At 52.8% G+C, this 12,257-nt stretch overlaps 5 protein-coding genes across 5 annotated transcripts; all 5 read right to left on the minus strand.

The window, feature by feature from the left end:
* Positions 1 to 262: 262 nt before the first annotated feature.
* Positions 263 to 1,360, minus strand: P174DRAFT_457430 (uncharacterized protein; the record flags this gene model as incomplete). The annotated part of the gene is made up of 1 exon (XM_024829550.1): positions 263 to 1,360. One exon carries the CDS (start codon positions 1,358 to 1,360, stop codon positions 263 to 265), a length of 1,098 nt encoding a protein of 365 aa, XP_024685258.1.
* Positions 1,361 to 1,642: 282 nt separating this feature from the next.
* On the minus strand, positions 1,643 to 2,483 carry P174DRAFT_85253 (uncharacterized protein). The gene has a single exon (XM_024832482.1). It carries the CDS (start codon positions 2,289 to 2,291, stop codon positions 1,854 to 1,856), a length of 438 nt encoding a protein of 145 aa, XP_024685259.1. The 5' UTR covers positions 2,292 to 2,483; the 3' UTR covers positions 1,643 to 1,853.
* Positions 2,484 to 3,658: 1,175 nt separating this feature from the next.
* P174DRAFT_438454 (CaiB/BaiF CoA transferase family protein) lies at positions 3,659 to 5,307 on the minus strand. Its single transcript, XM_024826545.1, has 2 exons — positions 5,142 to 5,307; positions 3,659 to 5,090 (listed from the first exon to the last, which is right to left on the minus strand). The coding sequence occupies exons 1-2, from the start codon at positions 5,203 to 5,205 to the stop codon at positions 4,006 to 4,008; spliced, it is 1,149 nt and encodes a 382-aa protein (XP_024685260.1). The 5' UTR covers positions 5,206 to 5,307; the 3' UTR covers positions 3,659 to 4,005.
* Positions 5,308 to 5,470: 163 nt separating this feature from the next.
* On the minus strand, positions 5,471 to 6,555 carry P174DRAFT_438456 (uncharacterized protein). Its single transcript, XM_024826546.1, has 3 exons — positions 6,012 to 6,555; positions 5,871 to 5,956; positions 5,471 to 5,800 (listed from the first exon to the last, which is right to left on the minus strand). Exons 1-3 carry the CDS (start codon positions 6,457 to 6,459, stop codon positions 5,579 to 5,581), a joined length of 756 nt encoding a protein of 251 aa, XP_024685261.1. The 5' UTR covers positions 6,460 to 6,555; the 3' UTR covers positions 5,471 to 5,578.
* A 993-nt stretch (positions 6,556 to 7,548) lies between these two features.
* On the minus strand, positions 7,549 to 10,335 carry chiA1 (class III chitinase ChiA1; the record flags this gene model as incomplete). Its single annotated transcript, XM_024829551.1, has 4 exons — positions 7,549 to 8,626; positions 8,656 to 9,655; positions 9,734 to 10,166; positions 10,231 to 10,335. 4 exons carry the CDS (start codon positions 10,333 to 10,335, stop codon positions 7,549 to 7,551), a joined length of 2,616 nt encoding a protein of 871 aa, XP_024685262.1.
* Positions 10,336 to 12,257: the final 1,922 nt, after the last annotated feature.

Raw genomic sequence — 12,257 nt, forward strand, 5'->3', positions numbered from 1 at the left:
GGTCAGCTTGAGCCTTCAAGCAACCCATCATGAACAGTATGCAGCAGTAAAGATGGAAGCCGGCCGCAGAAAGAAAGAGAAAGGTAAGGAAAATGGATAGTAAGTGATGTTGAGAGCGATAGAAATCAGCGACGCGGGACCCTATCTTTTATGCCCAGCATAAAATTGGGTAATGAATCCTGCTACCAGAACCCGAGCCCGGCTGTCTCTGACTGCTGCTCAAGCGAAAAAGTCCTGGCGGGATGTCCGCAGTGCAAATCACTCAGTCACTGAGATCGGGATTTGCGACGAAGAGTCGCACGTTCGTCATCGTGGTCGTCCGTTCGTCCACACTGCCTCTGCGCCGCAACTCGTCCGCCTTCCGGGCCTTCTCAGCAGCGGTGGTGGCGGCACTGGGCGCAGTCATGTCACCTACTGATCCGAAGCTATCCTCTTGCTCACTAGTCTTGCTATGACTAGTGGCAGAATCGTCCTTGGCAGATGAGGCTTTTTCCTCCTCGTGGCGCTCCGCCGGAGGATTTTCTGTAACCTCCGGAAAATCAGCCTTTTCGTTGGGAGGAGTATTATTACTCCCAGGAGTGCCCTGGGAAGGCCGCTGGTAGCCACTAGGGTAGCGGTAATTGCTCCCGAGAGAACTGCGGCCGCTGCCCGTGCGGCGATGAGGAAATCCATTGTCACTGTGTCCATCCTCGTCTCCGTCGCCCACCTCGTTTGCACTGAGACGGACCGGAACGGTCGCTCCAACGAGAGTTGACGCCGAAAATTCCGTCACTCCCTTGTTTCCAAGCTTGTTCTTGCCGCTTCCCAGGGTACCGGTGCGTCCGGCGCCGTGGACTTCCAGGTAGGCTCTCTTCTTATCCGCCAGCTTTTGGGCCCGAAGTCGGGGATCTTCAGGCTGAGCTCGATCACACCAGACAGTTGCCTTCTGCCTGCGCATGAGAGCCACGTAGCCGACTTGAGCGCTGGTCGAACGGGATGATGTACTGCGGCGGATATCAGAGCTAAAGTTGTTTCCGGTCGAGCTGGTGGAGGTGGTGGCACTAGACAGGCGCCTCGACGGGTGACTAACGTGGCTGGTCATTGTGTAATGCGGCGAAGGGGCACCGGCATATTGTTGCTGATGCGCCCCGTACGGCGAGACATGGGACGAAGAAGTTCGATTGCGGCTGGCCGAGGATACTGAGGGATGGGGAGAAACTTCTTGTTGTGGGTGGTGGTGCTGTTGCTGTTGCTGCGAACGATAATGGTGCGGCGGCTGTTGCTGGTGAGGCTCGTAGGATTGGAAAGGGTATCCACGATGCATGCCAGGGACGGGCTTCCGAGAAGGTGCCTGGTGAATCGGGAGTCGATAGTCGGTCATGGCGGGTGGAGCTTGCACGCCAGCCATGCAGGACCGAAATCAGTTGAGAGTTTGCGGGAGAAACGAAGTTTCCAAAGGTTACTTGTTAAGTAGAAGCGACAAGAGTCGAGTGCAGGCAATAGCTGCCTTGGCGACCTTGGCGAGTAGAAAACGACTGCAAAAAGTCGCCTTGATTGAGAATGGAAGGAAGAGGCGTGTTGGAAGTAAGGGAACCCGAGTTTGTCTTGTCGCGCGATGATGGATGGATCAGCGAATTGGCCGGCGATTCCGTTGTGTGGTACATGCAGCGGTATCCGGCGGCTGCAGCGAGGGCAAGATAGAAGGAAAGGGAAAGAATTGCTTCAACAAAGGAATCGTGCGGATTCATGAGTTTCAAAGAAAGAAACCAAACGCAAAGATTCCAATGCTCGAAGCGGCCAACTTTCTGTTCTCAGTCGAGGTTACAGGGAGCAGCACTTGATGCCGTGAGGAGCAGCGACAGGAGAATGATCGATCAGGCCGCTTTGGGAACAGGCACGAGGGGAGGCCTTGGCGGTCTTGGGCGGTTATCTGACTGCAGATTCAGCAAGCCACTTTGGACAGACACGCTGGCAATAGATGACAGCTGAAAAGTAGAGAGAAAGAAGGAGTAATAGAAATCAGCCAACCTCGACGAGACAAGAGGAGAGCTATGGCTGTTTAAACATACCTTCGTATGGAGTATTAATCGGTCGGCCCCATGAGATGAGCGAAAGAAGGCGAACGGAACACAGAAAAAAAGTAGTTTTCGCTTTTCAAGACCCAGTTTGGTTAGTACGGACCGGTACCTTACTGGTACTGTTACCAAGTACAGGTTCAAGGGAGGGAAGATTATGGTAATCGTAAACATCACACAGCCACATGTTTCATCCACAGAATAACTGTTAGTTATTACGTAGGTACATACCTCCATGACCACTTAGATAATAAAGCCTAATAACAATACCAATAAATGAAAGCATTGAAATTTGGCCTGGTTACTAAAAGAACAAGTAAGAGACATCACCATGAAGTCATGACTTGAGGACATTCCCTTTGTCTTCCACCACTGGAACCACACAACCAACGAGGTCGATGTTAGGGTAATAATGACAAGGTAGCACTCCACAAACAATAAACAAACAAAGGTCCGTGCCTCTTATCAATGTGTTTGTAGCTGTTTTCTGTTGAGCAGCTAAGTTAGTACTGAAGCATCAAGTCTCAAGTCTCAAAAGTCAAGATGCAGTCATCCTCGTGGGGTTACTTCTTGTCCAGTCATGATGCATGGATAGGGCACGCACCGCGAATAGTCAGTCTAGTCAACCTTTGTCAGCGGTTACATAATAACTAGTTAGTTCACTAACTTCCCTTCCATGAATCAATACGGAGACGAAGTATTTGGGGCTTGTGGTTTTACCAGCTGAACATACTAAGGTATCGTTATCTGCTTTAGGCTTTTGTGGGTTTGTGTCTACCAGTATAGCGGTGCTGCGCCACAGTTTCAGGCACGTGGGGTCCTGATATGGTACGTACAATTCTGGTAAATACCATACCCACTTCGAGTCGTACCACAGATTTAAGTCCCCAAGGTTCGAAAGGTACAAATGCCTTGTCAGTTTTACCCTCTGTGGTACCTGAGTAACAACTCGGATCAATTTCATCATCGAAGGTCCGTCAATTTAGTCTGGACTAAAGGGCATCATGACGTAGAATACTCCACCCTCTGGAGATATGACCGGAAGCACGGAAGAAAGATCCTTGGTGTATACCGGGATCCTGAGGTCCAATAATGCTACTGGAACAAGTGAGAGAGTATCTTATGTCTTCAGTCAGGCACAGGAAGGGAGGTACATATACCTAGCTTACTTTGCCCTGACTATCAATTACAGTAATGGCAACAAATCATCAAGCATTTTGTATAGAGTTTCTCCGCTGCAATGTCACCATCAACCCAAGAGTGGTGAAAGTATCAAATGACGCGATGATTAGGTAGTCTACATTGATAACGCTAAGTCCATCGAATCATCCCACCGGAACCCCTGCAGGTTACATTCAGCCGTTGTAACAGTGGACATTTCCAGAGCTGCTTGAATGGGGCAATCTCCGCCGGTTTCGATCCTTTCAGCTCGCCATGGATTCCGATGCTGGTAAGCCTGGTAAGGTACGAGGTACGTATTTCATACCGTAACCAGTGTATCTAAGGTACGTAAGGTACCGGAGATACGCGCTGCAGTCTGCATAATCAACTTGTGCACGCATGCCTGAATCAGACACCTTCGCAGCAGTATCAATATTTTGAATCTCCATCGTCCATCTGTTAGGAGAAAGCAAGATAATTGTAAGAATTGAAATGGACCACTGCTACCCTGCTGATGCTGACCGACGGACCGATTGACCGACCGACTGTCGGTTGCTGGCTGTGGCTGTGGCTGGGGATCCCCCTCATCCCACCAAATCAAACAAGGGAAACCCAATTGAATCTCCAGATCTCGTTTCTCAGCCCTAAACTTGTCTCACATCTTGCGACTCCCGCACATGCTGAATGGCCAAAGCTTCTCTCCCTTGAGGGTCATGGGTATCATCGTGATCGCGTCCACCAATTAATCTCGTCGCTCTAGAAGGCCATTCTGAGACACCAGCTACGCTACCTACAGTTTGGGCTTGCCTCCCTCGATCCACACCAATGCGCCATCTCCTCGGATCTCAAAGTCCCGTCCCTTCTCCCATCCCATCCATGCCTTGAGCGTCTCCTGCCCGCCGGTACCGGGTAACAGCCCGCCTCCTGTCCATCCGCCGTCGTCAGCTGGGATCGGAAGACCGGGCGTGTCAACCAGGTGCACCGCAGGTCTCTGCTCGTAGCCACTCTGTTCCAATTCCGCCTGCTCCAGCACGGGCGTCGCGCAAGCATCGGTGCCGTCAAAGATGGCCTCCCACTCAGCCCGCGTCTTCTCCTTGAATCGCTGCTCAAACGCGGCTCGCAGGGCGGGCCAATTCGCCCTGTCCTCCCGTGCGGGGAGCTCCCCTGTTTCAAATCCCAGCCCCTTGATCAGCGCCGCGTAGAACTGCGGCTCCAACGCTCCGACCGCGAAATATTTGCCCCGGTCTTTGCACTCGTAGGTGCCGTAGAAGGGACTGCCGCCGTCCAGCATATTCTCGCCGCGAGGTAGGTTCCACAGCGGCGTCTGCCGATTCAGCCGCGGCATCGTCGCCAAATATGCGGACCCGTCTACCATGTTGGCTTCGACCACCTGGCCTCGTCCTGTGTGCGCGCGCGCCAATAGTGCCAGCAGGATCCCGAGGAAGCACATGGCGCCTCCGCCGGCGAAATCACCCAGGATGTTGCCCGGTGCATAGGGGGGCTCTCCCTTCCGGCCAAGCATGGACAGTACCCCAGACACCGCGATGTAATTGATGTCATGGCCCGCCATGTCTTTGTATTTGCCGTCCCGACGGAAGCCCGTCATGCGAGCCACAATCAGGCGCGGGTTGTGTTTCAGGAGTACGTCAGACGGAGAGAGGCCCAGACGTTCCAGCACGCCCGGACGGTAGGGATCAATCAGGACATCGGCCTTTGACAGGATAGAGAGAAGGAGGCGGTGCGAAGCTTTGTCCCGCAGGTCCAATGTGATGGACGTTTTCCGGCGAGTCAACTGGTCTGTGGAGATGGAATTCGGCCGATCAACGCGCAGCAGTGACGCGCCATAGTCTGCGAGTAGAAGTCCCGCGAACGGGCCTATAATGGTTAGACAGAGACAAATTGTTCGAACGCAGGTATGGTACGAACCTGGAGCCAGGCCTGCGAGCTCGACGACTCGAACTCCTGCGAGTGGAAGGGGTGACTTGGACATGGGTCCGGTCAATCTCTGGCTGTGGGTGATCTGTCACTAGACGTTCCAATTCTAACAAACCTCGATATTTAATAACAGTCGAGGCCACACCGCTGGCCCGCAGCGCGATGTGCATGATGGTTTAATAGCCAAGGCTGATGAATGAACAACCGTTTCTCCGCAGCCGAGGCCCGGGGGTCCACGTGCGGGGAAACCAAACAGTGCCGCAAATGAAGCTTAGAGCATACCTTATACGGATATGCAGTGTGAATACACAATGAGCGCTATTCAAACATTGTCATTTATCGACGAGTACATCATGACTGCAATACTGCTATGCGAATGATGCATAAATGACCTTATCGAAATGCGGTATGACCCCTTATGAAGGCGTCTACCAATCATCCCGACCTTCAGCCCTTCCCTCATCATAGGCATTGTCTATATTGTCGCCAAATTGTTCCACCTCGCCGACTTTTCGTCCAGTCCATTCTGCCGCATTCTCCGGAAAGTCCTCGACGTCGTCGACCGCATTGTTCCACTTATTCTCGATGCGGTCTTCGGTGCGATCCCAGCCCTGTTCGATATTCTCTGGAATCGCCTCCACTTCACCAACCTAATACCATTTTTTGTCAGCATCTGTACAGCAGGTCATACGCAAGCACGGCAGAAGAGCTTGTGCAAACCTTTTCGCCGGTCCACCGTGCCGCATCCTCAGGGAAATCCTCAACATTCTGCTCGATTCTCTCCTTATCCTCATCCCAGTCCTCATCTGTACAGAGTCAAACCAACGCCGTCTATTTTCGGCTAAGTCAAGGACAACTCACGGATTTTCTCCCCCTCATGCATCAGTATCGCACCACCCACTAAACCGGCCGCGCCCGCCGCCGCACCATACATCATACTATGATCCTTGTGTTCCGGTCGCTGTTCCTGTGGCTGCCCATAGCCGCCTTCATACCCATACGAAGGCTGAGGCTGGCCGTACGATCGCTCTCCGTAAGACTGACCGCCACTGCCGCCGTACGGCCGATCCCAGGACCTCTCGCCGGTCTGCTCGTTCACGTAAAACCAGCGCTGGTCGCGATCATCCCAGCGGGCGACCCACGGGTAAGGGAGGTCCTGGGGAGGGGCAGGACCTGAATTGTAACCTTGCCCTTGTCCACCGTAGCTGGGCTGCTGATTGTAGGAGGAGTAGCCGTCGCCGCCGCCGCTGTTGCTGCTGCTGCCACCACCAGCGACTTTTTCGATGATTTTACCGAGGAAGCCGTCCATATTGACTTGGACTATTAAAAGAAAACAGGTATGAAATACGTAAAGTGATACTTTTAAAGGGATGGGACCTGAGAGAGGGGAAAAGAAGACTGAACTCCATCACGCCAGCTAAGGAGGGTCCGTCCTCGATATTTATACCTTACATTTGTTTACTCCGATCGCCATGGGGGGGAAGTTACAAAATAAGGGACTATCTATCTTAGTTTCCTCCAGGATGCGGATCCATAGGGAAGTGAGTGATATCCAGAGAGGTACATAAATCGCGCTCGCAATCTGCGCTATCAGCCAAACAGCCACGACATGCCCCTCCTCAGTCATCCTGTGCAGGCTGTGATAGGTCCACTTTAGCGTTCAGCCACATCAGCCCCTGAGCATGTTTTAGCGTATGCGTAATTGTGGCGCAACACAACAACGGTGTTTCTTCCTCTTCGTACCCTACGGATTATCGACAGTATCTTGCGACGAGAGCTTGGTCATGACGCTCTTATTCCTTAGTAGAATAAATCAATCAATCAATCATCTAAGTCCAGTAGAAAACAAACACCATTAATCCTAAGACGGGGTTAGACTGATTGCATCAATACGCGGATGACGGTTGGGTCGGTCGGATCGACCCGTCTTGGCCCTGAAAGCTTGTTCTCTACGTAACTGGTAATTTATCCCCCGCTCGGCTCAATACCACTAAGTTTAGGCATCATCATTTCACGGTGCTGCTAGTTAGCGCCCTAGTAGCTCAATTAGGTCTATGGATGGTTGATCCGTTACGATTGTGCAAATATTGGAAAGCTAGAGGATGTCTTATGCTATTGGAGAAGTTTGTTGTGACGTCAAAATGCAAGTCTCATGCTCTATACAATATGCCAACGCTTCATGCATCGATCGAGAGTGACAAAGAAATTGAACGCGATGCGTCGAGGGTGAAAGTGGTATAGGACTGCTTAATTAAGGTCCAGTGCAGACTGGACCGGGGTCGAATTGTAATGTAAACACATCGAAATAAAATAAAAAAATTAAAAACAATGTCAGCTAGAATAGCAGTCCTTCATTATACATTATCTGCCCACATGACAGCTCACAAGGTTTGACGCTCTACAACACGAAGAACGCCGACAGTGCGAGAACCGCGAGGACCAGGCCGTGGCCCAGTCCAGTCATGCGCGAGGCTGCACCAGTGGACAAGGGGGACACAACTTCTTGAGTGTAGCTGGGAGGAATGGGCACGTGAGAGCCACTGCCGGAGCTTTGACCCGAAGGCTTGGCCGATGGCTTCACGGCCAGCGTCGACGAAGGGCGGACAGTGCCAGTGCCGAGGATCACGGGGCGGCTGGAAGTGGGACGAACCACAGTCACAGTATTGGTGCTCGTGCTGACCGGAGTCACTGCTGGGAGAGGAACCTCTCCTTCAGAAGAGCCGCCGGCACCACCGGTGGGGGAAGCACCCGATGGCTGGGTAGGGTTCGATCCCTCGCTAACAGCGGCAGGGGGTGCGGGCACAACGCCGGTCGACTTCGACCCAGTTTCAGTCACAGGCAGTGTCAACGTCACGGTGGTTGGCTTGGCAGCGCACTGAGTGCAGACGGTCACAGTAGTGGTCCAGCCTTCGGGAACGGCGGGCGCTGTGGTTTGCGATCCGGCTCCACCAGGTCCAGACGGAGGGTTTGTAACGGTGGCCGTGGCAGTCGCAGTGTTAGTACCCGGGCAGTATGTGGTTGTGTACGTAGTGGTCACAGTGGTGAAGCCAGTAGGGCAGATATCGATGTAGGAAGTCACAATAACAGTGGTAATGGTCACAGGCTCCGAGCTGGCGCCGGTAGCGGCGGCTGAAGAGGTGGCGATAGGCGCAGCCGTGATGGAGTCGGTCGCTGCGGTAGTGGTTGTCGACCCGCTGCCATTGCCGCTGCCGTTGCCGTTGCCACTACCGACAGTAGTAGAGCTCTTGTCGGTGGAAGAGGAAGACGAGGACGTGGTGGCAGTGGCGGTTGTCGATGGACCGGCGGTTTGCGATGGGGAAGTGCCGACGTCAGTCTGGGTAGAGCTGGACAAATCGGTAGAGCTGGAGCCTGACTGGCCGACAGCACCCGAACTGGTGCCGGATGAGCTGGGCGCGGGCGTAGGCGAAACTGTCAGTGTCAGGGTAATCAGAGGAGTCGATGATGCGACTGCCTCGCTAGAAGAGGACGAGCCGCCGGGAATGACCGGGTACTGGACGAAGCAGGAGTACCTGAGGCAACTGCGCTGCTTGACACAGGGCTGCCCGAAGCAGATGTTCCAGGAATGACAGGAGTGCTCGAAGACACAGGGCTGCTGGAACCAACCGCGGTGCTTGAGGAGACGGCGCTGCTAGAGTCTGAAGTACCGGGAATGACCGGGGTGCTGGACGAAACAGGAGTGCTCGAGGCAACTGCGCTGCTTGAGGAGACAGGGCTGCTCGAAGCAGAGGTTCCAGGAATGACCGGGGTGCTGGACGAAACGGGAGTGCTCGAGGCAACTGCGCTGCTTGAGGAGACGGGGCTGCTCGAAGGTGCAACGGAACTGGAGGGGGAAGGGCTCGTAGAAGGAGTCGGGGTGCTGGAAGGAACAGCACTGCTAGACGGCGATGGGGTCTCGGAGACGACAGGGGTGCTGGAAGAAACGGCACTGCTTGATGGCGAAGGTGTGGCCGAGGTCACCGGAGTGCTTGATGGGATAGCGCTGGAGGAGGTTACGGGAGGGCTCGGGTCACAGTCCAAAAGGATATCCTTCATGTGATCGGCATAGGGGGCGCCATCGATCTTGTTGTTCTCGGATGCGGTAGCCTCCCAAAGCATGATACCTCCAAAGGTGTCGGGGTATCGGTCCATGTAGGTGGAAACCAGGGACTCCACCTCATCGGGCGTAAGGTAGTAACCCGAGTTGGCTGCAGTCTCACTGGCCGGCAGACCAACATAAAGCTTGGCGTCCTTGCTGGCAGACGCCTTGAGGGTGGTGACCCAGGCGTCGAAGTTGAACTTTCCGAGAGTGCTGTCGATGAAGCTCTTAGCCGAGCATGCAGCGGTGTTGTAGTATTGAATCCAGATGAAGTCGAAGGCGGCGTTCAAGATTGCATCACTGAGCTGGGCATCGGGGATGATACACTGAGGAGCAGCCGAGAGATAGAATTTGCGCTCCGGCACTTGGTTGAAGTACTGACGGAAGGTGTTGACCATGGTAGCATAGCCTGGGTGAATATTCCGTCAGCGACACGGTCACAACTGAAAGAGATTCATGCAGCCTTCAAAGAGTCCAGAAAACATACCAAAACCGCCGTTGTGCTCAATGTCAAAGTCAAAACCATCAACAACGACATTCCCAAAGGGACGAGGACCCTCCCAGCCCTCAGCGACTGGACCAAAAGCTCCCCACAGGAAAGTGGCGAACGCGACGGCACTGTCCTTGGAGAGGATGCTCTGGTCTGGGGGATAGGCACCACCGATGGACAGCAGGACCTTCTTACCAGCCGCCTGGCAGATGGGAATATCCTCCATGATTTGATGGCAGCCGGACAGCAACTTGGTTACAACGCCATCCTTAGTAACGTAGTAGGAACCGTCGCACTGGTTGCCGAAATTGGAGCCCGGCCAGTGTCCCGGGCTCATATCGGGGAAATAGTTGATGAATCCAATATTGATGATGTCCAAGGAGGTCTCTTTACAGAAGTGGCTCAGACGGAGCTGGTCAGGACCTTGACCCTACAAGACAATGATCAGCATGCAGAATTTGGAAGCCAAGGCGAATGCTACGGTCGAAACGTACCCAGTAGATGGCAAGGTTGGATCTTGAGGAGGCATCGAAAGCAGATGCCAGGGGAGCCAGGGCTGCAACAGCCGTGGCGACGAGAGAAAACTTGCTGGACACCATGTTGGCAAAAAAAAAAGAATGACAGCGGGATTAAAATCCCAGCGAACTACCGCACAAGAAAGGAGTGTAGACGGTGAGGGTCAAAGAAAGGACGCAGACAAATGTCTGCTGGCAAGTCGAACGGTCTCTCAACGGACGAAGACTTGGGAAGTGGGAAGGCCAGACCAAAGAGAAGGAGAGATATCTTCAATGAGAGGGGTGGACATGACGGAGACCTATATATGACTACGTACGGAGAAGTCGACGACCAACCATCTTGCTAGCTCGGAGATTACAGATGCCGTCTTCGCAGCCATATCCCATTATTGTTGGCCTAAAATAGTACGCAGACTCCCCCCAGGCACCGTTGCGGTCTCGAATGTGGAATTGCAGGGATGATAGCAAGAAGGTCGCAGTGAGAATATGAACTCTATTCAACACCTTGCCAGATTGAGTTCCAACAGGCACAGCCTACCGGACAAACGAACTCGTTTCTCTCAGGTGGAGGTCGAAGTCGACTAGTAACAGGCAATCTGCCAGGGTCTAAGGGCGCTACGGACTCGAAAGCATCACCAGATTGGACAGCCGAGTGGCAACGGAAATTGCGAGATAGACCCGGCCGATATTGCTGTTGAGTCAGTGGCAGCGACGAGAGTGCTGATTCGACGTGGAAAGTGGAAACAGTCGACAAAAGAGCCGCATGGAGCAATGTCCATTATTCCTCCACTATCACGACTCATGAGTGATCAATGGTATAGTCCCTAGTTCCGCATTAGTGACGGGACATGCATTAGTTTGAAGCTGGGACCTTGGGATGAAATGAATTTTACCACCAGGATCAATCAAGAAAGGGCCCCTTAGTGTCTGGAGAGTCCTTGATGTGGCCGGAGAATCCAGCCATGATGAATCCAATCCAAGCGATACATGTGGAGAGCCATCCATCGTCACAAAGGATGGGTCTTCGATCATGAATCAGTCGAATAAGACCTGTTTCTTTTTCTTACCCTTTCTTTTCTTTTACACACCACATGGCGAGGGGCGTAAAAAGGGGAGTAAGCAATGCTGTGGTAGTTAGTTACCTCAAATTGCTGACAGCCAGGTGGCTGCTAACTAGTCTGTATCTCTCCGTAAGCGACGAAGAAGAGGAGCGAATGAAAGGGTCCGAGATGCCTCGGAGACTTGGGGCCTTGTGTTGCTTGGTTCCATGGGTGTTGCTCGAACTAGCCTCGTCTAGCCCCAGGTCCGATAGCCTCAAAGTCGAGTCGAGTCGCATGGTCGTGCCTTCCTTATCCAGCCTAGCGAGGGGTTGTTGCCTTGCTGGGCAGGCTCCAGACCTTCAGGAACACCAATCATATTGCGAGGATATAGCGCTGGCCTGATTCAGGTCTTGGCATTGTTTTTTCCTCCAGGACCACGCTGGACAGGACTTTCCTGTTTCGGGCAAAGTCACAACAACTTTTATGGCCGAAAAAATTAAAACGTCAATATCCGAGATTTTCGATCAGGACTTGTGCTTAGTGCGAATGAGACACAAATACCTAACTACCTAGCGCCGGAGAACGTGCCGGATCATCCGAGGGATTTGTTGTTCGTGTTGATCATATCATCACTACAAGGAGGTACAGTAGGGACTAGAGATCATTTCAATCCATACAAAGGCTTCAGTCATTTCTTCAGCTTCCCTATTATTGTCCGGACTTTCGAGGAAATTCAAGGCACTAACTTTACAAGCACAAGCCAGCGGAAGTCATTAACTAATAGAATTTTTACGAGGCTGCTTCTTAGGCTAATTCGCAGAGTTACATCCACACCAAGACTGCTCTTAGTCTCTCGCCACTGACCCAGACCAGAGTAAGATGAGAAAACTCCACCAACCTGAACCGGTTCGGGGCTCAGGTATTTTTAGTGGATAGATCGCATCGAATCACAATGTTCTCTGTGCT

The sequence above is a fragment of the Aspergillus novofumigatus genome, assembly GCF_002847465.1.
Source record: "Aspergillus novofumigatus IBT 16806 chromosome Unknown P174scaffold_2, whole genome shotgun sequence".
In the NCBI taxonomy this organism is placed as follows: Eukaryota; Fungi; Ascomycota; class Eurotiomycetes; order Eurotiales; family Aspergillaceae; genus Aspergillus; species Aspergillus novofumigatus.

Excerpts from the sequence above, each read along its gene's own strand:
- P174DRAFT_85253 (XM_024832482.1), bottom strand. The coding sequence starts at position 2,291 with ATGGAGGTATGTACCTACGTAATAACTAACAGTTATTCTGTGGATGAA.
- P174DRAFT_438454 (XM_024826545.1), bottom strand. The coding sequence starts at position 5,205 with ATGTCCAAGTCACCCCTTCCACTCGCAGGAGTTCGAGTCGTCGAGCTC. Across the intron at positions 5,091-5,141 it reads GCTCGCAGGCCTGGCTCCAG|GCCCGTTCGCGGGACTTCTA; the intron begins GTTCGTACCATA and ends TAACCATTATAG.
- P174DRAFT_438456 (XM_024826546.1), bottom strand. The coding sequence starts at position 6,459 with ATGGACGGCTTCCTCGGTAAAATCATCGAAAAAGTCGCTGGTGGTGGC. Across the intron at positions 5,957-6,011 it reads GCATGAGGGGGAGAAAATCC|ATGAGGACTGGGATGAGGAT; the intron begins GTGAGTTGTCCT and ends GACTCTGTACAG. Across the intron at positions 5,801-5,870 it reads CACGGTGGACCGGCGAAAAG|GTTGGTGAAGTGGAGGCGAT; the intron begins GTTTGCACAAGC and ends AAATGGTATTAG.